This window comes from Anarrhichthys ocellatus, unplaced genomic scaffold (genome assembly GCF_004355925.1).
Source record: "Anarrhichthys ocellatus isolate YVR2014 unplaced genomic scaffold, GSC_Weel_1.0 scaffold13, whole genome shotgun sequence".
Lineage (NCBI taxonomy): Eukaryota > Metazoa > Chordata > Actinopteri > Perciformes > Anarhichadidae > Anarrhichthys > Anarrhichthys ocellatus.
The window spans coordinates 7,412,588-7,434,846 of record NW_022280043.1 but is presented as its reverse complement, the minus strand read 5'-3'; the positions used below and the strand labels follow the sequence as shown (position 1 = coordinate 7,434,846).

Sequence of the window (22,259 nt, the reverse complement as noted above, 5' to 3'; positions counted from 1 at the left end):
GATTCTTCATCAAAAACCCTGCCCCGTGACCCCCACCCCCTCCACCCTTATTGTTTAGAGGGAATAGGTTGCCAGCCCCCTTTTGTTTACCTCCCTCTCCCGCTTTCCCTCTCGCTGCGCAGTATCTGCGTCTCACAGCATTTTGCTTGAAAGTGGCAATCTGTGAGGATTACCCAGTTTGAGGGCTAAACACAGGATACTGTAGCTGAGGTGCTAATTTTGACTCAAGGCAGAACTGAAGACATGGGCTCCGTTTCTAACCAGGAATTCCCAGGTTGAGTAACACTAATTAACAGCAATTTACTTCTTTTTTTAATGTATGAGTTAATTAAGTTTTGTTTTTTTTCTGGTGTGGGACTGTGTATCTGATAGCAGTGGAAAATGTCAAGGCATTGTTCCCGCACGTGATGTGCAGTCCGTGTGTCTTATCAATGCTTTAAAAGCTCTTCAGACATTCTGATTTCACGCAAACCCCCCAGGATCACTTATTTTGGGGGAAAGTTGTGGCATATTCCTTGAGAAAGAAGGTCGTGTGTTTGTTCAGTTGCTTATAGGAAATTAAGCAGCCTCAGCTTATCAGGTCATCGATTCATATTGATTGGTGATGCAGCCACGCGAGAGAAAGGGGAAAAGTTTTCGGTTGAAATGTTGGCCCCCTTTAAAACATTTTGTAGGTTTACAGATTTTTTTATTGTTTTAAATCATACACTTTTCATTGCAGGAGTGTGTAAGACCGAGGAGGATGAGGGACCGAGCACCGAGGAGGATTCACAGTCCTTCCACGGGGTCGGCATCTGCAAATGGTTCAACGTCCGCATGGGCTTCGGCTTCTTGTCCATGACTAACCGAGAGGGAGTGCCACTGGACGAACCGGTCGACGTGTTCGTCCATCAGGTAGGATGACTATCAATGTGCGGGAAAATCAACGGTGGTGTAACGTTTCAAACGCTGCAAAGAGTATCAACGCTGTTTGTGCTGAATCCAGCAGAAGTGAGATCACCCCACCTGTTTCCAATACAGTTTAATTCAATTCCGGATTTTTTTTTTGTATCTTCAAAACTATAGTCAAATTAAAAAATGACCCGAATAAAAAAAACAACGATATAAATAATAGTTTTAAGATTTGTTGTTTTCTATCTTATCAGGAGTCTCGATATGTTTAATAAAACAGTTAAAATGACATGAGATATGTTTAACAGGGTTAGATGGGCGCTTTTCCCCCCCGCAGTCTGGTGGCTGTTTCTCCCTCAGGGGACCAAGTGTTGCAGCCAGAGAGCTGCGGGCCTCCCGCGTGGTTTTTTTTTTTTTTTTTTAAAGAGAGACACTGATATAGTGTGATGGAGAAATAAAAGTGTGGTCAGAACTTAGACTTTACTAGTCTGGCCTCAATACTTTTAGGGTGAGTATAGATCACAGCCAAACTGAGGAGGAAACGCAGTGTCACTTAATTGAAGCTCTTCTGAAGCTGTTTGTATAGTCGATGTTTGTTCGCTTTAGTTTTCGTTTGGAATATGAGTGGATTTTACATTTATCGTTGCATATGAAGATCTAAATGGTTTGATCTGTGTAAATAAGACAAACCATCTAAACAAGAATTATTGATCACTTCTTTTTAAGGTTAAAGTATGCTTTTAACCCATGTCAGACAGCATTCATGAATTTGCATCCCCCCCCCCCCCCAGGCTTAAAACAGCAGAATCCCTTTATTGCTATTCATGTGAAAAATGTAACTGTAGTTGTAGTTTTAGGGTTGGTGCTGTTCTTCTCCTCCTTCACTTGAGGTTTAATTGTCTCTCAGTCTGAAGAGATAAAGGTGAACTTTGAAATTCTTCTCAGTTCAAACCATTTTCCATCTTACATACCAGTGGAGTGGGTGGTAAAGAGGAGGAGGGGGGGTGCATTTCCCTCCTACTTCTCATGAGAGCGAGCGCCTCCATTGCTGTCTGATAAGATAAAGACTTAGCATGTGAATGTGAGGAGTCTCCACTAGCTGCCCACCACCTCAAGGTTCCTGTCATAAAATGATTAAAGGCTCTTTGCTGTCTGCTCAACCCCCTCTCTCTGTGTGTGTGTGTGTGTGTGTGTGTGTGTGTGTGTGTGTGTGTGTGTGTGTGGTGTGTGTCACTGTTGGCTTTAAAGATGAAAGGAGTTCTCAGGGTTTTATTTTAGGTAAATGTTATCCACACCATGCTACTGCTCTGCAGGGCCTAATGCTGTGGAGACTTTTGTCTACCGAATTCCCTTTTTAAAGATTTATTGCTCGAGATGAAAAGTATTTAAATAAGTTTATTCCCATAAGCTTGCATGTTCCCAACTTTGTTGAAGGCAGTTGTCAGACTCACTTGATTCTGTTTTTCTTTTAAGTCATTCGTGCTCCATGATGATGCATATAGAGAGATTTCATTGTGCTGTGCAGCCGTTGTAACTGAATTATTGTTTGACTACACACAGGAAGTTGCTGACTGATTAATCATAATGCAAACCAAAACATGAGTTGAAGTGGGGTTAGAAACTTGCAGTTCAGCGCTCCAGTGGTTACAGATTCAAAAGAAAATGGAGATGAATGGGTGGATTCACTAGAAGTATAAAATAAACTGCCATTAAATCCATCTTACAAAAAATGGTGTATCTCTGTCATGAGAGCCAGTTGATTGTTGCTGCAGACTCTTAAAAGGAAGCTCAAATTGAGAGAGAAAATGCTCACTGCTTAACTGAAGCAACAACCTCGCGTGCTTTCAATTTATCCACTACAAATGCGTAACCAATGACTTACTTCCCTCTCTGTCAGTAGAAATGGGAGAGACACGCGTGTCAATAATGGATGTATAGGGGTTATGGTGACGTAAAAGGCCTCAGCCCTAAAATTAGTGGCTGCGTGTCAAATTAACTCCCAGGGTCCACCGGCCTTTGTGCAGGTGGACAAAAGAGCCATGCATCCGAATGAAGCACCCCTCGGCCGTGACCGAGCCCCTCTTTGTCTCAGCAGCAGTCCTGCTATTGTCCCTCGTTTCTCTGATGTCTTTCTCTGCATCACTTGGCTTCCAGACACATTCTGGACTGAGTTTACAGTACTCATAATGCCCCCCTCCCACACTCACGCACACACAACAGATCCTTAAGGGTAAAAAAAAGCCCCACCCTGATCTGTACCTGTATCTGCGTGTGGATAACCTGATGTGGCTGGTCAGGGTCCATTTTGGGGGGTAGGGAAGGTCACACGTGGAAGAGGAAGTGGGTTAACGGTCACCAGGGCAGAGAGGCCTGATGGGACTCTGCGGATGTCCATATTGCCGCTCCGATGTCATGGCTCACCAGTTGTCTTGATCAGGACTTCGCAGCAGACGCTCAATTGTGAGTTGTCGGATTAGAGAAGATGGTGCTTGTTTTTTTTTCTTTTCTAATGCCAGAAGACAACGTTAATTCCCATCTCATTAAACTATTGTATGCTTTAACTGATCATTTTGGATTTGGTCTGAAGCAGACCCCAGACTTTCCTCACAATAAACCGTGTGCTTTGAGGACTCTCAATGCAGACCGTTGATCATAATGTGACTTTACTCAAAAAGAAAATGGGATTAATGTCTATCAAAACAAACCTGCTTCATTGTGGATCTTTCTTCTTATGTCAACAGTCTGTTCTAGTTGTGACATCTCACACCGAGGGAATTTTAGAGAGGGGTTTCCCATGTTGTGTTAGCCAAAGCTTCTCCACACCTTCCCTTCATATACTCTTCTCTTTTCTTTGGAATCGGAAATGTTTCTGGCGAGACTAGTAGAAGAACCTCAAAGGTCACTTCAGGTGAACATGTAGCTAAATGAGTTTTTACTCTCGGCATATTCAAACCTTTTCTCTTGTTGATTACGCGCCTCTCCAATGTTGCTGCTCACCAGACATGTTTCTTTCACAAACAGAAGATTCAAAGGCAGATATCAATCATTTGTGCTTTCCCTCAACTTTTATCTCTGGTGTCTTTCTGCCAAACAACTATCCAAGGAATGTTCCCCTGACCCCCCAACCTCCCAGAGAAGCCACGCCGCCTTCTCACCCCACCCCCAACCGTAGCACTAACCCCTGCATCCTGCAGTTTAGGGTTAGTGGTGGTGGTCAGTGTGTTAGTGGAGCTTTGTGATGTGGGTGGGAAGAGGGATGGGGTGGGGGCAGCAGTGTGGAATGCTGTTCCTCCGTAGAGTGGGGGGGGGGATGGGTTGAAGGTTATCCTCGTCAGGTTTACCACTCAAACACAGCAAAAAAAGACAAAGCAGAATCAAGACAACGGGGCCTTTTCTAGGCAGGGCAGTATTTGTACAAACTGATCTGTAAAGTGGGAACAGCGAGCTTTGTAGTGCTTGTTTGTTTCATCGAGGTAATCATCACCTTAAATACCTGATAAGTCCTATCAGGCTCTGATGATATCACACAGTGAAGAATGGGTGGGGGGTTGTTCTCCTCAAGGGCCAATGTGGAGGTGATTTGGAAACTGGTCATATAATATAACAGGTTATCACGAGATATATAGATATATATCCCACTAAGCATTGTCTTCTGTATTTCTGTGATGGGAAAAGGATATTTGACTCGTATTTTCACATAGTCACCACATAGCTGGACAATATAGACAATATATTTGATGCTGAATCCTCTTCCTGTGTTACCTTTCAGAGCAAGTTGCACATGGAGGGCTTCCGCAGCCTGAAGGAGGGCGAGGTGGTCGAGTTTACCTTCAAGAAGTCGTCAAAGGGCCTCGAGTCGCAGAGAGTTACTGGACCAGGTGGCATCCACTGTGTGGGCAGTGAGAGGAGACCCAAAGGCAAGAAGGTCCAGAAGCGACGTTCAAAGGGAGACAGGTAAGTGGGGGGACGAACAAGGAAAGAACAGGAAAGACCTTAAATGAATGCAGCTTTCTAAACCTGTAAAGAAGCATATTGCAGTTTATCTAAAACTTATTTGGAGATACTTGGGTTTTTAGTGACAGATTATGCGCTTTACTTCTTTAGAAGTCCACAAACATTCATTGTTGGGTCCAGGTTGGATCAGATATACAATGGTGTTTTAGTTTCTCCCCATTTTCCTTCCTCTTCCTCGTCCCCAACCCCCACCTCCAGCCCAAGCAAGGGTCACACCAGCAGGCTTGACGTGTGACCTGGATCAATAACTGTTTAAATCTGCTGGCCCCTGGTGAATTCACGCCCACTGACTCCCTCGCTCTTCCTAACCCTTCCTAAAACCATCAATGTGATTTGATACTACAAAACCGATCATGATTTAAATAACCTAAACATTCATCTAGGTTTTGTTCGTAATTCTGGCACTTTCTCTTTCAGGAATGAGGAATTTTACCAACTCTATGTCGTAGTCACTCCTCACTGAAAAGGACGTTTTATATTTTTGTGTGATCTGAACTTCACCCCTTAAAAACTAGTTTCATGAGTTCAGCACCTGAGAAAGTAAAAAAAAAAAATCTAAAAATCTACAAATATATCGCCATTCATTCAATTTCTCCTGAAGATTTGAGGGTTCCTTGCAAAGGCAACAACATCCTTCCAAGTGAACGAAAAGAGGAGCCAACTGGGTCTCGATTTTTGGGTCATTCTTTGAATATCAATAAAGCACAGGGTTAGAGGTGTATCAACTTCACCCCCCTGTCAGTTGTGATTAGAGCCAGAGAGTAGTCGGTGTGAGAACAGAGATCATTACGGCCCCAAAGAGTCCTGGGAGGCCCGCGGTGGCTCAATAACTCTCCCTTGACCACACTGATCCATGGTAAGATATCGTACCCCTCTAGCATATTTCATAATGCAACTGGATGGTGTTTCATTGGTTCACGTAGGATTGATTGATCATAACCAATGGTCAGATATCATTGGGGCAGGAGTAAGAAGTACATTCTAGTTTGTGTTTTGCCAACCAAAGAGAAAAGCTGTTTTTAAAGTCTATTTTTGAGACCACCTTTGTGAGTTTGTCTGTGTATATATATATATTTTACTGAGGGTGGGGAAAAAATCTTCATTTAATTGATAACAGATGTAGGAGCTCGGGCAAAGGGGTGAAAGGTCACTGTTGGCATGGCAACAGTGTATGAGGGATTGGGGGTTAGAGAACTGAGGAGAGGGCGGGGAAGGCAAGGTTCAGAGGTCATTGCTGCAGCTTTTTTAGACAAAGGGACCACTTCCCCTTCCCTCCACTTGCCTCCTGATGGATGCTGATGCGGAGAGCTCCTACGCTGTGACGGTGTAGACCTTGACACCGCCCCCCAACGGCCACACTGACCCCTCGGCAGGCGCCCCCGTACAAACGTCATCTGCTGCTTCAATGGTGGCAGGGGGGTCCGCAGTGGCACAGAGTGACCGCCTCACGCCCACCACCCATCTGTCTTCCGCCCCTGAGCGCGTGGCCATTCTATAGATTGCGTTCAAACAGAGGTGGCCCGATGGCGCCTGATGGTGTCCATTTCTAAAGTTCAAAGGCGGATGAAACGGATGTCTTACTTTGACACAATAGAGTCCAACAGGGGGGGAAGCTATTGGCAGTGAAAAACTGACAAATAGGACAAGCTGTTCTCGATACTTCGAGATAATGAGTCATGGTATCAATACCGAGTCCATGAAAAACTATGAGCCGTGCCAGTTAAGGGTGTAATATATTGGATTCAGAGCCTGAATACAGCAGCAAACAACTATTTGCGATGTAAAGATATAATGGAGAAATGTCTACCTGAGCAGAGAATGAGGTCGTACATTGTGCCTTGCTTTGTCGACAAAGCCAGGCCGGCAGCTCGGGCCTTTAGTGCATCTATGTGCATGTGAGTGAACCCCACTGGCGAGCTCACAGCTGCTGCTCTGCACTGCGCTCATATGGCGGTTACAGCTGATGATGCCGTCCCAACTGGACGGCGGTGTCACGGAAGCGCAGCATTCACCCACTGGTTCACCCTCAGATAAACACTGTTAGCTATGTCAGCACTTTGCCATAGGTTGTACCGTTAGTGCTATTAGCACAGTTAGCTACGAGACACTAGCCCAGCCGTCACCATGTGGAGAGCTGAGGCAAATGTAATGCTCCCAACCTTGTATGAGGTGCCTTTAATTCTTGCAAATTACTAGTAGTCCGCTTTAACAGTAAAACCTTCCAGAAACTTTTGCTTGGCCAAAGGTTGTTAATAAGATTTCATGAATTTCAGTGGTGATTTTAAAACATCTCAGAAACTATGACATGTTTGTTAGATGTTTGACCCAGGGTGCTCCTCCACAGAGCAATGTGGTGTGACCTAAAATGCCCTTTCAAGATGTATGACTCAAATCATTCCAGGTGAAACGGGGCCATCTAGTGGAAAACAGGTGGAACTTAAAATGCCCCATCAATCAAAAATGGGCTTTGGTTATTGTTACTTCATTTTACCGTCACTGTGCAGAATTGATGTATAAGCACAGTTTTACACTAGAAGGCTGTTTTCACATTAATCCGCTGAAGGATGAAACATTTCCTTTGTGGTTTACCCTAAATCTGAGTTTTAAGATATGCACGTACAAGCAAGATTTTGTGACATCACAAAAAGTTTGGAAGCCAAATCGGGGTTCAATATGCCATGTGACATCGGACTTTTCATTGAGGTAGCACACGTCTTGCATCCAGCGGTTAACGTTTTGAAATTCATTTTTGGATTAGGGATTTTACAATGAAGGTGAAGGAGTATGTGCACAAAATGAACAGAACTTTTTAGTGGGAAAAAAAAATAATGTTATTATGAATTATCTGCTGTTTCCCTTAGCTCAATGGAGCAGCAGCTGGCTTAAGCAAAATAGCTCTGTAGCAACTGTGCGCTACCTGCTCAGTGCCGAACAGCAGGCAGACGCAGTTAGCGACTAGCTGGTGAACATAGTGATGTATTTAGCAGCTAAAGAGACAGATATCTCCCAATAAGAGATCAAATTGTTCTTTGCCAGGTGGCCAGAAACATCCCTGCTGTAAATACGCCACTTATTGCATGTTCGAGCACACAATACATGAGACTAAATACTCCCTGCCCTTGTAGGTGCTACAACTGCGGAGGCCTGGACCACCACGCCAAAGAGTGCAAGTTACCACCCCAGCCCAAGAAGTGCCATTTCTGCCAGAGCATCGACCACATGGTCGCCAACTGCCCAATCAAAGCACAACAGTCCTCACCGAGTTCTCAGGGAAAACCGTCCCCACTGAAAGGAGACGAGGAGCACAGCCATGCGGCGCCGCCTCCCGAAACCACCGATTAAGCGAGAAATTTGGGGCAACACTGACGCCGGGGAAGCACAGAGGCCAATCAAAGTGCTTTGATGGAGAGACGGGACACATGGATCCCCTTCCACCCGTTGAAGCTGCTTTTGGAACTACCTCAGGTTAAGAAAAAAAAAATTGCTGATGAAGAATGTTGCTGATGTTTTTTTGTTGTTGTCATTTTTCAGTTGGTGTAACACACACTCAGGAATACTGCTGTATTATTGCACTCAGGACGCTTTTCTAAATGTTCAAATCACTGCTGTTGCTCGAGGGGTTTAGGATTGTAGTGAGCAATGCCAAATAACGGGTTATCTTGATGATGAGTTTTTGTAGAATCTCTTTTTCTTTCTTTAATGTGATACTGTGCCTCTCCTGTGGGCATTATACCTCTTCTGTTCTTGTGAAATACTCCGTGTGTTTCGTATAGAGTTACACTTTTGCTGCCTTACCATTTAGTCTCCTTCCTGACTGTTACACCTCAACATCCAACAGAGACAAGACAGTGGGTACCTCTGTGATGAATGTTAGTTTGTATATTGCATGGGGAAGGGGAGGGTTCGGGAAAACACATGGGACGGGTTTTAGGGTATAGCTATAGGCCATGTATTGGCATCTGCCAATATTGCAATTGACCATCCAGTTTTCCTGGGGCCAAATGAATGTCAGACCAGAAGTTATTTTGAGCTTTTGGTCAGAGTTGTTTGTTTTTTTTGTCAATTAATTTTCCTCCAGCGTTTTGCTGGCTGTCTTAAGGTGCATGGTATACCTCATTGGCTTGTGTTTGGTCTGCTACCAATACTGTCATTCTAACCGCTGATGGTAAACCAAATATTCTCACAATATGGTTTTGGAGATCGTGATTTGAGTTGGGATTAAATCAAATCCTCGTTGCACTACAGTATTTACAAAGTATTGCCATTAGTTATAAGAGAATCCATTAAAGCTAGGGTTGGTTTTGTTGAAATTCTCATAACATACCGACAGCAATCAATACATTTGACAAAAAAAGAAGAAACAATTCTGGTATCGATGGCTGTCGCAGGACTTTAATAAGCCCGTCCAATCATTTCATTCAGCCTAAATGAAATGATCGGACGGCCTGCTTGCATGCTCTCATTGCTATTCACCAGAGTCTTCCACAAGCTGCTAACAATAGCCACGTATGCTGTTTACGTTCATGCTTACGATGATCATTTTGGAAGAATGGCTTTGGAGGGTATAGGCCTGAAGGGATGGGATGCATACGTGGCGACTTTCTTGCTAGATTTAGCCACCGTAGGAGCTAGTGCTGCTAGCTACATCCATTGGAAGAGTTGGCAACACTGGGCTGGGTTATGCGGTTAAGCTTCTCTTGCTTGTTTTGCAACATTTCCAACCTTAGCTTTAAAGAGTAGCTTAACACATCCACACCTGAGACCTGTCAGTTTTGAAAATGATAGAAATTGTGGGTGTTCTGTTGGAGCATACTGGCCACTTAAATGTCTTGAGCATCTGACCACACACCAGCTGGATGTGGTCAGCTGTACTTATTAGACTGGGTGTAGTCTCTCTTAAATCTCAACCACAGAGGCCAGCAAAACACAGTTTTCAGCCTGCTGTTAAGTTGCTCTTTAACATTTCTGAGAGCTTGGTCAACTTTCCATCCACAGTATGCTCTCATTCTATTGGCTGCTGTGTGAAATACTGCTGCTTTATAGTCACTTCAACTTGGATTTGATAGAATTCCAACCAATGTGATACTAAACCCAGCACGTCATCACACGTAATAAGATACTTGAACTGGACTGAGTTACTGAGGGGTCCAGCTAGCTCTCCTCTTGATACTTGAATAAAAAATGAGGCAGAATTAGACATAATATTGCCAGTGGGAAGGCTGGTATTTTATATCCAGTGTGATCCATTTCTAGGTAGTTATTTAAGACATTACCTCCCTATAACCCTTAGTAGGGTAATAGTTCAGGAACACCAAGCCTGCACGGAGGAGCATGTAGAACTAGCTAGCTAATCAGCATTTACTCCCATTTTACAGGAGATGCTGACATGACTTTTACACCCAAATAATATATATGTAAAATTATTCTAAAGCCTTTAAAAAAAAAAAAAAAAATCATACTACTTATTTATTTTCATCCAAGAGTGCTGCCACTTCTCCCTCTGCTCCTGTTGAAGCCATTATTGTTCTAGTAGACATTAAAAAGAACTGCCAAATGTCATTCAAAGCTATATATGACATGAGAATATATTTGGGTCACCCATTTTTAACATCAAGGTACTCGTATAATTTGTACATATGTGCTTGATAAATCACGGTCATTGTCCTTAAACAATAATTCGATGCCGTATGAATGCAGTATAACAGTAATACTGCAACACACTAACAATATACAGTACATACTGTACAGGTACATAGAATTATGAGGACTGACGTAAACTTTGAGTTTGTTTTTCCTTTGCCTTGTATCAATTTGTTTTTTTAATTTATTTTTATGAACTATGAGCCTTTTGTAAGAGAGTCCCATTGTTATTCCAATTTAGCCAAACCCAATGCAATGTTACTCTGCACTAATCATGTGTAAGATGCATTAATTCATTTTCATACTCAGTTTAATCTCTTTTTGAATACGTTCCATGTTTTATATTCTCTTTTTTAGATTTTCATATACCACATACAGTCGGTCGCTGGTTAGGGAAAAGAAGAAAAAAAAACTCAACTCCACTCTTAGGCTCATCTCAGGAATTGCCAATCTGAAAACTCAGGGAATACTTCAGATTGATTTGAAGGAGTCGAGGAGTGTTTATACAAGACTAAGAAGAGACTGAGTGTTCATCCGCATGATGTCAAGCGGAGAACAAAGATACCAAAGTAAAATGGATTTAGGAATGTCTTAGTTCAGCAGTTTCTTTTTTGCTTGGAAGAAAAAAACTAAGATTATGGCCAAAAAAAAAGCAATGAATACAAATGATGTGATTGATATTCATAAGCTTTTTGACTCCCATACTTTGTCAACATCACGCACCCAGTTTGATGATGTTCTTTATAGTTTAACCTCTTTGACATAACTTGCCGTGATATGACATAATCTATAGAAAATGTTCCACTATTGTATTTCTTTCCTCTATAATCGTTGTAGATGGGGATGTAGTAGAATGTTGTTAAAGGGATTGGGGCTAGTAGTATATAATCCGGGGTTGTCTCATCTCAACACATGGCCGATACTTGGTGTTCCAGACTATCAATGCTTAAGACAAAAAGAATGTGTCATGGATGATTTAACACTCAAATCTTGTGTCATACTCTGCTGTTAGGTGGTGTTTAGTTTAAGAATTGATGAAAGAAAATAAAACTTGATAACTCAGGATGTGAAAGACAGAAAGATTGTTTAAGTAAGCGCTCTGATTAGATGGAACAGTTGATTTTTCTGTATGTTTTTATGTTGAATTTACCACTTATGGTCGCAGTGCCAGTATAACCTCTAACTTGAACATTTTCCTTATTCTCCATTTAATTAAAAAAGGACACATGTGGATGACTTTTGTTATTAATCTCTGTGATTAACTTTCTTAGAAATCCCTGAAATCACTAAATCATCTGTCAAACATATTAATTGGATTCTGACACCCACTATTTAGATAAAAGGTTGAATGAAAGTGTTTTATTGTAATGTTTGCAATATTCTGCTGTATTTAGTTTTGTTTTCAAAGTATCATTTGTGAACTAGAGTCCATGAGAGACATTCTGATTGCAACAAACCTTTGTGACCCCTCAGTGGTGTGTTATTGTGATCGGTTTGTCGGGTGTTCGACAGCTCAGATATACTTTGAAAATCTGAGGATTTGTAAGATGATGTGCTCAGGGCAACATTTGAAGCACATCGAAGCGTTCTGCATCACAGTTTGCATTGTGTGTGTTTTTCATGGTGTATTTTGTTTGTGACCATCAGCCATTTCATCTGTGGTGTATCTTATAAGATTAGGGTAACCAGAAAGATTATCAGATAAATGGCTAGAGCTACTTCCAAAAAAAGAAAATTTGCATTTATTACTGATGAATGTATCAATGTTTACTGCCATAAAACATGTATATTGAGTCATCTTATCTTGATTTAATGGCTAGTTTTTCAATGAGCAGCATGTAAGCTTTTCAAAGTATTACAGTGATTATGTTTCTATATGTTAAGATCTGCTCCATTTGCTAGTAAATATGTCAATATTCATGTGTCTTTTTGCCTGTTTTTTCTTGCTCTTAGAACAGATACTGTAAACAAGTAAGATTGCAACTGAAAAAAAGCTTGCATTCAAAATCTAAGACAAATGGATTTTATTAAACTACAATACAAATGTTCCCAAATATTAATAGTTAGATTAATCTATAAAGTCTTAAGTGAATTTCTAATACATATTAGTACAGCTGTTTATTTATTAGAACTTGTAATTATAAAGAAGGCCTTATTACAAAGTGTTACCCAGGATTTTAATGGTGTACACGGTCAAAGCTAAATAAACTAAGCTTAAGAATAAAAAAGGTAACTAGCTATAACTGTCAAATAGATGTAGTGGTGTAAAAAGTACAATAGTGTAGTGCTGGAACTTTAGTTATCTACAGAAAAATAAATCGCAACAATTGTTTAAGTCCTTTTATTCAGCAAAAAAATCAATAGTTTCTCAAATGTGAGAAATTGCTGCTTTTCTCCAACAATATTATATTAATTGTACATTGAATATCTTTGGATGGTTATTCTGACAAAACAATACATATGAAGATGGAATCATGATTCTGAGAATTTCTGATGGCATTTCCTATAGCAGTTTAGTTACATTCCACCACTGATTTCTATGTATTATCAACTCAGTCATGTGTGGAAATCAGTAACTTCTGGGTAAAAGGCTCACCGCGCACATGAAGTGAGACACCACAGCAAGTAATTCATTCCTCTTTTTCTCTGCCTGGTAACATGACATGGTACTGTGTACCATGTCACGGCTATAAGAAGTGAACTACCGCGTTTATCCACCAGGGGAGCTACTCTGTGTTTATATTTTCAATGACACAACCCCAAATCCAACATGGCCGTGCAGTAACAGGAATGCTAGTAAAACGCACAGTTGAAATGGCACATGTCATTGAGTAGTGGGGTTATTATTTCGTAATTGAAAATTAACTCTTGGGTCGCCATGTGGCTGCCGCTCTGTTTAAGAAGCCAGACAGCCTGCAGAGGAAGCTACGCTGCTGCTCTTTTAAAATGTTCAAGGCACTGGGAAAACGGGTCTCTCTTCAGTCATTCAGCTGGACCTGCAGTACTAACAAGCAAGGCTCTTCTGTTCAGAAAACACGGGGACCCTTCAAAAGTCGTTCAGTAAGCCTGCACGTATAGTGCATTCGTTTCCTGCGATCCTGCAAATGCAATACAGTAACGTTGGCTACAGTTCATGTGGCTAAATATGCTCTTTAACGGTTTAACTAGACGTGCATTTGCCAAAGTAACCCGATAGTCTCCGGCCTAAGGTGTTCTGGTACCAGGTACACTTATGAGCCACCTTATGTTCGAACATAGTGTTCGTTATGGTCAAACCGTGGCAAGCACAGAAGTCCAATAACGAAACACCATTCGGGTTCAGATCGGGAAAGCCGTTCCTCCCAATCACCCCCCGTCATTGCCCACGTGAGCGTTGAAGTCCCCCAGGAGAACTATGGAGTCGGTAGGTGGCGCCCTTTCCAGGACCCCTCCCACCGACTCCAAGAAGGCCGGATACTCTGAACTGCTGTTTGGTGCATAAGCACAAACCACAGTCAGAGCCTTGCTCCCCGCAACCCGTAGGCGCATGGAGGCGACCCTCTCGTTCTCCGGGGAGAACTCCAACACAGCGGCACTCAGCCGGGGGCTCGTGAGTATCCACACTCCCGCCCGGCGCCTCTCACCCTGGGCAACTCCGGAAAAGGACAAAGTCCAACCCCTCTCCAGGAGCTTGGTTCCAGAGCCAACGCTGTGTGTGGAGGTGAGTCCAACTATTTCTAGCTGGTATCGCTCCACCTCCTGCACCAGCTCCGGCTCTTTCCCCGCTAGCGAGGTGACGTTCCACGTCCCTAGAGCTAGTCTATGCCGCCGGCGATCGACATGCCCAGGCCTCCCGCCTGGTCTGTATAGCACCTGACCCCGATGCTTGTCCCTGTGGGTGGTGGGTCCACAGGGTGGCTGCTCCATGGTGTTTATTCGGGCTGAGCCCGACCGGGCCCCATGGGCAAAGGCCCGGCCACCAGACGTTCGCCTACGAGCTCCCCTCCTGGGTCTGGCTCCGGGAGAGTGCCCCGGTATCCCTGGTCCGGGCGAGGTGGCTAAAGTCCGTGGGCTAAATATCATAGGGGTCGTTTTGAACCGCTCTTAGTCTGGGCTCTCCCCTGAAACCTGTTTGCCTTGGGAGACCCTACCAGGGGCTAATGCCCCGGACAACATAGCTCCCAGGATCACTGAGCCACTCAAACTCCTCCACCACGATAAGGTGGCGATTCGCGGAGGAGTGTTTCAGCACAGTTTTATATTTGACATGGTAATACATTGATGATACGTTGTTTTGGGGTGTTTCAGCCTGTTATAAAGGCTGAGACACCCCAAATATTAAAACAAATATTAAATATTAAAACAAATAATGCTATTGTCTTCTTTAAGGATTCAAATGAGCAGTTTTTAGTTTCCAGTATTTCTTTGCTCAGACATACCTAAACCGGTCCGCGTCTTGGTAAACACCAGGGACCACAATGGATGTATTTGGACACAGTCGTGCTATGTGACTAAGCCTGATATATGCTGTATTTCATACTTTAGAATGCTGTCACCAAATGCCCCAAAAAATGGAGAGTACGTGCTTTTGTATACTTGAATGTTTTTGGTTGTCAGGTTGGAAGATGTAGACCTGCCCCCCATAGGGGCAAAGGATGTCCTCGTTAAAATGCTGGCAGCTCCAATCAACCCGTCTGACATCAACATGATTCAAGGTACTTGGTTTGTTGGTTACCTCCGCACCAAACAGCAGCACAGTAACTTCATTTGGAAGCAGCTCTACCAAGATAGCCAAGAAACCAAACACACTATTTATTTTTTGGAAGGTTGAAGATAAGTTGTTTATCTGACAGTGTTTTGTTTTTTTTCTTCTTCAGGTACTTATGCTATCTTGCCTGACCTCCCAGCGGTCGGGGGCAACGAGGGAGTGGCCCAGATCGTAGAAGTCGGTGGCCAGGTGACGTCCCTCAAAACAGGAGACTGGGTCATTCCAAAAGATGCTGGTTTAGGTAAAAAAAACAACAACAGAAGCTTGTATTACATGAATGAGTCCACAGGGTCGCTTAAGAGTTTTGTGCCTTTGTGTGAGCAGGGACCTGGAGGACAGTGGCCGTGCTAGCGGAGGACGATGTCATCTCGCTGCCGAATGACCTTCCCTTGTTGTCCGCTGCCACACTGGGGGTGAATCCTTGCACTGCCTTCAGGATGCTCGCTGACTTTGAGGATCTCAAGCCAGGTAACCATTTCCACACACATAGTCATAATATTATTTTCCTTCATAGAACCACAAGCCACTGAAATACAGGGGAAGACATATTTTACTATGGTTCCACTTCCAAAAGGAAATGTTGGTTACGTTTCTTTTTTTTAGCAACCATCAACTTCCTGGTTGCAGAAACTCTCAGTAATAAAGTACTAAAGCACAGTTGACTTACAGAAGTAGTCCTTAATTCAGTCATTGAAATGAAATTAAAGCCACTGCCCTGTTCAGTGGTATTTGCAGCGTGAACTTGCATTTTAAGGGATCATGCACCTTCAAAGCATGTCCATTAGTCCACAAGCAAGCTGGTAGACACATGATGGGAATAACATGCCCATTTCATGTGCTGATAAAATACTAATCTAAATGGAGACTTGAGGATAGAGTATTCCTGCCTAAGGTATCTCTAAAAACATGGCATGCTGTGCAGTACTTTTAGCTATCTTAATGTGACAGTTTCGCTCAATCTACGGTCCTTGCAGGTGATTCTGTGATCCAGAATGCAGCCAACAGTGGAGTTGGGCAGGCTGTAATACAGATTGCTGCTGCGAGGGGGATAAGCACCATCAACGTCGTCAGAGACAGGTGAACTCAAGTATATCAAGTGTTTTCAGAAGACTCAACTTTTTTCCGTCCTAATCCCTGGCCCAGGTAATCAGTCCACCTGACTGTGAGATAATGGGGTCTTTTGTCCAAGGGTAACGGAAACAGAGTTTTTTTTATGTGTGTGCTAGAATTTACGACTGTCATGAACTTCTTCATTGTTTCTTCCTTTTCAAAGGCCAGAGTTCACACAGCTCAGTGATAGGCTGAAGGCCATGGGAGGAACTCATGTGATCAAAGAAGAGGCACTGAGGCGGCCGGAGATGAAGGAACTGTTCAAGGTCCGAAGACTTCAAAGATACGATAATAACTTATGTAGATATATGTAATGAATAAACAGTCCTAATTTAAAGATCTCTCTCTCTCTCTCTCTTTCTCTCTCTTGCTCTCTCTCTCTTTCTCTCTGTCTCTCTTTTTCTCTTTCTCTCTCTCTCTCTCTCTCTCTCTTTTGCTCTCTCTCTCTTTTTCTCTTTCGCTCTCTCTCTCTCTCTCTCTTTCGCTCTCTCTCTTTTTCTCTCTCTCTCTCTTTTTCTCTTTCTCTCTCTTTTTCTCTTTCTCTCTCTCTCTCTCTCTTTTTCTCTTTCTCTCTCTCTCTCTCTCTTTTTCTCTTTCTCTCTCTCTCTCTCTTTTTCTCTTTCTCTCTCTCTTTTTTTTTTGGGAAAGACCTGTCCAAAGCCTAAACTGGCACTGAACGGAGTCGGAGGCAAAAGTGCAACAGAGCTGCTCCGTCATCTACAGTGAGGATGCTGAATGATCTTTGATGTTTAATATCTTACACTGACGAGAAAATTGAATCATAAAATGCAATAATTCCCAGGTATGGAGGATCTATGGTGACGTATGGAGGGATGGCCAAACAGCCAGTTACTGTCCCCGTGGTAAGATGAAACCTCCCACTGCCTCCTACATGTAACATTTCACTACACAGGCACACTTTTCTCTCAGTACGCTCACTGAACTTGTTCTCTCCAGAGTGCTCTTATTTTCAAGGATGTGAAGGTTCGGGGATTTTGGGTCACGCAGTGGAAGAGAGATCACTCGAGCGGTGAGTCAGCATGACATTTCCTCTTTCATCAAATAAGTCTCTTGAAATTACTCTTATGAGAAATTACACTCTCTCTCTCTCCTTAGATGGAAAGGCATTCAGAGCCATGCTGGATGAGCTGTGCCACCTCATTCAGCAGGGAAAGCTGACGGCTCCTGCCTGCACTGAGGTGGGCCTCCAAGACTACAGCAAAGCTCTGGACACAGCGACGCAGCCTTTCACCTCAGCTAAACAGGTCTTGATCATGTGAACGGACTCACCAACCAATCGTTGCACGGTCATGACCCCAGGGACTGCGACATTATCGTCAACTTGTCAATCAAATACACTGCTCGAGCACATATTCAATAAATGTGTCTTCACAGTAGGCCCAAAGTCCAGCATCTGGTATTTTATGACATTTTGAGTTCCCACTTAAGTTTATTGACAGTATTTAAAAAGTAATTGCATCTTTATATAGCGATATGGGATAAGCTATATAGAACTCAGATAATACAGCTTAATCTGATATGTTTAGTAACAGGTTGTTGTTTTACTAAGTTATATGGGCGTGATTAAGTGCAATTTATGTTAATCAACAGATTTACTGTTGCAATAATACTGATATGGTATATATGGTATATACTGGTGCATTGATTCTTGCTGCTAAAATGACATTCAACCAATAAACAACTGTTTTAGCATTTTCTGGTTTATTAAATAGATACAGTAGAGTTTGACAGGAAAGCTAGTGAGGAAATAAACATTTGACAAAAGTCTGGATTTGATCCAGAATGATTATGTACTTGAGCCACATGAATACCACATAGTCTTTTTCTATTGACTGGAAATATAGTATTAAAACAGCACCAATAAAACAAGCTCACCAAAGATTGCGGAAGTCAAAGTTTTTTTTTTTTTTTCTCTGCTTAAGTGCATCTAGTGCATGACTCACCTAAATTATAATGTGATATGATTTAGAACATGACAACAAATACTATGATGTTAACTGGTAAATATTTACATGACAGCAATAATCTTGATCTTGAGTTTCAGTTTTTCTATCTAATAACTCCCTGAATCGTCAATAATATATATTAAAAATCATCTTTGATATATTGATCATCATCACCGATTGGCCAGCACCAGACTCACAGCCACGGAGAGGACTGGCAGCAACCCACCATAAATGGCAGCTGCCCTTTCCTTCTCCAGACAGTGTTCGTACCTGTCAAAGTCTACGTCTCTGGCTGCACACACGTGGTCAACGCGGCAGTCGCTGTCACACTCTGTCAGGTCGTAGCTGACTGAGTTGAACTCATAGTACTTTTGTAGGTAGCAGCGGTCGTTAGCGATGCGCTCTAGAACCTGATGCATGGAGGCCGGGGAGGCGTCTGGTATTCTGAAGCTCTCTGTCAGGCGGTACTCCTTCTCCCAGCGTCCGCGGGCTGCATTAGCGTGTGTCAGGTTCAGATAATGCGTCACCACATCCTGAGTGTGTTCAAACGTAGTTTGAAAAGCAGAAACGAAAACAAAGTATTTTGTTTTTTTGGGTTGAGGTTGTGTATTGCAGCTAAGAAAGACATGAAATTAAATTATACAGACTGGCCTTGACTTACTTTGACCAGGAGTGTTTCAGGGTCATATTCAAAAACACGGATCCCAGGGTTGTTTGCTCCATCCTTGACTCCAGGAAGTGTTGTTTTCCACGGTGTGACGCCTGGGCTGAGGAACATCGTACTGATAGGAGAGCCTGATTAACACAGTATTATGGGCCTAAAGGTCAAAGGTACCATCTGGACACTAGGCGTGAGTCACTGTGCATAACAGTGAGGAAATGAACGAGTAAAAACTAAACAATATAAATACCAATCAACACTAACATGTAAAACAGGAGAAAGCACTCATAGTGGCAATAGTATTCCAACAGTGAGAACTTACCCTCTGAGTTGTAAAACATCCGGAAGCTATCGGTATGATGATGGCCAAAAAACTGTCCAAGTATGACTGAGTGATGCCTCTGAATTAAGTCCAAGTATAGCTTGTTGAATTTAGGCGTGAACCACGGCTTACTTCTCTTCTTCTCAAAGAAACCTGGGGGAACGTGACCAATGATGTACACCTGGAAGTGAAACCAGTACAGTTAGAAAAAATGATCTATTTTCATTCGAGGTAGACAGAGTTACACTATTTCAATGCCCTCATCTTTTTGCATGAGATGAATTGGGCTGCCCCCCCGCCCTTAGATTTAGGAAGTGTCTGCTTTTGAACGTTCACCTCTCTTCCGTGAGATGATTGTTTATACAGGGGGATGTAAACTGAAAGTATTCTTCCGGTTAACCATGGTAACCAGCATTAAAAGAGGAATGAGTTATTCATTAATCACTGAATGATTTATTACCCTCTACTGTATAGAGAGATTAAAAAAATATCTTTTAAATTGAATTCAACACCTGTTACAAGGCACAGATAGACTAGGCGCCTTGCCTTTTCTTTGTTGATGGCGGCCTCTGTAAGAACCTGGTCCGCCCAGCTAAACTGGCCCGCTGGGTCGTCCATGTCCCGGGTCAGCTTGTTCTGGTCATAGTAGAGATTAGTGTTAAGGACCAGCATCCTGAAACCTGTTTGATTCAGCAGCTTCTCTGTGTAATATCCACCTATGTGAAGAAAAACATTGCGTAAAATGCATGACACAATTGGACGTGTGCTTTTAAATAATAGATAGGTAATTTATTGATTCTTAGGGGAAAACAATTGTGTTATTATCAAAAGTATTCATCTCAAAGTATCACAGGAGACTCCATCAACCTTTTTTAAATGTTACTCTGGACTCTGGATCCAACCAGTCCCGCCACATTTCAGCTGTCTGGTTATACATGTAGTTTGGGCCGGCCGGAAGCTGGCTCTTAGGGTGGTAGTCATGGTTGCCCAGGGCAGAGTACACTTTAGTGTCTAAGGAAGGGCAGTAACGTACAATAATATAAGTTCATCCATACTACAACGTCACTGTAAATGTTGATTCCAGATATTTGCTCACTTAAATAGGCTACACACGATGTCTCTTGACCTCACACTTACTTGGAAACACCTGCTTTATAATGTGGGTAAGGTTACTGATAATGTGGAGCACTGCTTCTTCTCCCAGATCCTCGTTGGCTACATGTGGTGTGTCATCTCTGAGCAGCAACAAAATAGATAGTAGATCGTTTAAGGATTAAATCCTGAGTGGGGAAAGTGATTTTTTTTTTTTGGACTCAACAAGCCAGCAAGATTCGTGAAACATGTTACAATCCCACCTAAAGTGGATACATACCCTGTCCATACGATGAAGTCCGGGTCAGGTAGAATATCCTTCATGGCATACACAGAGGAGTTTATAAGGAGCCATGGCGAATCACAAGCATAGTCTCCAAATTTCCCCGCATTGGCTGCGGGTCGTTTGCCACTCGATGCGCACACAAGTTCAGGATTATCGGTCAGTTTGTATGTTGGGTCCCAGTGGTGATCCGTGATGTGCCAGAAGTTTCCTGGATAAAAACGATGCGTAATTGCGCATATGAAGTCGTCCCCGCGCTATAAACATTTTAACGTACAACAATATAACTTACCTGACAGTGCAGCAACCTCTTTAGAAAGCAGCCAAGATAGGAGCAGCCTTACTGTGGACATGTTGAACTCGTCGAAGAAATCAAAAGTCCAACACAAGTCAAGTCCAGGTCTGAGAGGTAAGTCTATAAAGGGCAAATAAAGATAAGATGCAGCTATTCATAACGCGTCTTTAGCCCGAAGGTGGTCCATTGGGATTTCTCTGCAAAATATATACTCTATATTTGTTCCATCTATTGTTTCAATTTAATTAAAACCAAGATTATCAACCTGAATTTCCCCACTGCGGGACTAATAAAGGATTATCTTATTTTATCTTATCTACATCTACACCTGTCAGCCATTTTTTTCTGAATTAAAAGGAGAAGTTGGCTAGCTGCACATAAACAGATCTTGGGAAGCAGTACCAGAACAAATCAACCGTAGTAACCTAAGCTATAAACCAGTGGTCAATAAGTCAAAAATGATGTCCACTCAAACGATTAATTGATTGAGCAGTAATAACTAGACAATATATTTATAGGCTCCATATACTGCCTACACTAATCACTTCATACCGTTCTCTTTATAACTTTGAGTCATACCTTCCGTGCTCCATGCAAACTATTTTTATGTGGGCTGAAGTTAAAATTAGTAGGCTTATTTTTTACAGTTGACCTCTTTGGCATGTACATTTGAGGCAGAGTAGTACAATATCTGTATGTGTTCACATCACAAGTGGTGCGTGTGTTGTATTTAATCCGTGTGTAAATGTTTCAATTACTGTAAATGTAATATTTCATGTTAAAAAAGCAGAAGTCTTAAAGTGGGCATGCTGCCTTCAGGTGATCCTCGTACTTCCCGGAGATGTGGTTGCAACTGTAGATAATATTTGAAATTGTCACAGGAAGCAAATATCTCACCTGGCAGTTGATTGTCGACAGTACGAAATTACTCCAGCATAAGAACATCTAGAATGTGAATATTAAGATATTTTAGAATTCGGAATTGTTAAAAGCTTGATAAAATACAGCCTAACCTTATTTTATACATATTATATGACGCTTTACGACTCCTAACTGACAAATGTATATTATCAAGTAAATGAGACTTTGAAACTGTTGGTATCGTTTACACAGCAATTGTCCAATTGCCACGGATGCAACAATAACCCCTTCGTAGTAAAAGCAATATGTCCAACATAACTTGAAGGCAGCACAGCTCTGGATTAAACCAACTGTTACGTTTCAGCCCAGAGTGTTG

The 22,259-nt window shown here is 42.4% G+C and overlaps 3 protein-coding genes across 5 annotated transcripts in view; 2 read left to right on the top strand and 1 right to left on the bottom strand.

The window, feature by feature from the left end:
- Positions 1–11,101, top strand: part of lin28aa (lin-28 homolog Aa) — a 14,844-nt gene extending 3,743 nt beyond the window's left edge. The window contains exons 2-4 of one of the 2 annotated variants that reach the window (XM_031853245.1): positions 722–894; positions 4,661–4,845; positions 8,031–11,101. In XM_031853245.1, coding sequence (XP_031709105.1) covers positions 722–894; positions 4,661–4,845; positions 8,031–8,247 — 575 coding nt within the window. In that variant the 3' untranslated portion in view covers positions 8,248–11,101. Of the gene's footprint in view, positions 1–567; positions 895–4,660; positions 4,846–8,030 lie in introns of those variants that run through there. The other variant, XM_031853244.1, reaches the window with a different exon arrangement.
- A 2,183-nt stretch (positions 11,102–13,284) lies between these two features.
- On the top strand, positions 13,285–18,055 carry mecr (mitochondrial trans-2-enoyl-CoA reductase). 2 transcript variants are annotated; one of them, XM_031852976.1, is made up of 10 exons: positions 13,285–13,605; positions 15,142–15,239; positions 15,402–15,533; positions 15,617–15,760; positions 16,267–16,369; positions 16,566–16,668; positions 17,051–17,124; positions 17,205–17,265; positions 17,360–17,432; positions 17,519–18,055. In XM_031852976.1, exons 1-10 carry the CDS (start codon positions 13,424–13,426, stop codon positions 17,680–17,682), a joined length of 1,134 nt encoding a protein of 377 aa, XP_031708836.1. In that variant the 5' UTR covers positions 13,285–13,423; the 3' UTR covers positions 17,683–18,055. The 2 variants fall into 2 exon arrangements, with proteins under 2 accessions (XP_031708836.1, XP_031708837.1); XM_031852977.1 differs by lacking the exon at positions 13,285–13,605 and adding an exon at positions 14,210–14,245.
- Positions 18,056–18,111: 56 nt separating this feature from the next.
- On the bottom strand, positions 18,112–22,006 carry smpdl3b (sphingomyelin phosphodiesterase acid like 3B). Its single transcript, XM_031852975.1, has 9 exons — positions 21,920–22,006; positions 21,020–21,142; positions 20,725–20,938; positions 20,490–20,587; positions 20,220–20,363; positions 19,899–20,068; positions 19,353–19,533; positions 19,031–19,164; positions 18,112–18,902 (listed from the first exon to the last, which is right to left on the bottom strand). The coding sequence occupies exons 2-9, from the start codon at positions 21,078–21,080 to the stop codon at positions 18,540–18,542; spliced, it is 1,365 nt and encodes a 454-aa protein (XP_031708835.1). The 5' UTR covers positions 21,081–21,142; positions 21,920–22,006; the 3' UTR covers positions 18,112–18,539.
- Positions 22,007–22,259: the final 253 nt, after the last annotated feature.

Coding starts and splice junctions, on each gene's coding strand:
- smpdl3b (XM_031852975.1), bottom strand. CDS start 21,080: ATGTCCACAGTAAGGCTGCTCCTATCTTGGCTGCTTTCTAAAGAGGTT. Junction 20,939..21,019: donor AGAGGTTGCTGCACTGTCAG/GTAAGTTATATT, acceptor GTTTTTATCCAG/GAAACTTCTGGCACATCACG. Junction 20,588..20,724: donor GACTTCATCGTATGGACAGG/GTATGTATCCAC, acceptor GTTGCTGCTCAG/AGATGACACACCACATGTAG.
- mecr (XM_031852976.1), top strand. CDS start 13,424: ATGTGGCTGCCGCTCTGTTTAAGAAGCCAGACAGCCTGCAGAGGAAGC. Junction 16,370..16,565: donor ATCAACGTCGTCAGAGACAG/GTGAACTCAAGT, acceptor TCCTTTTCAAAG/GCCAGAGTTCACACAGCTCA. Junction 17,266..17,359: donor AGCCAGTTACTGTCCCCGTG/GTAAGATGAAAC, acceptor TGTTCTCTCCAG/AGTGCTCTTATTTTCAAGGA.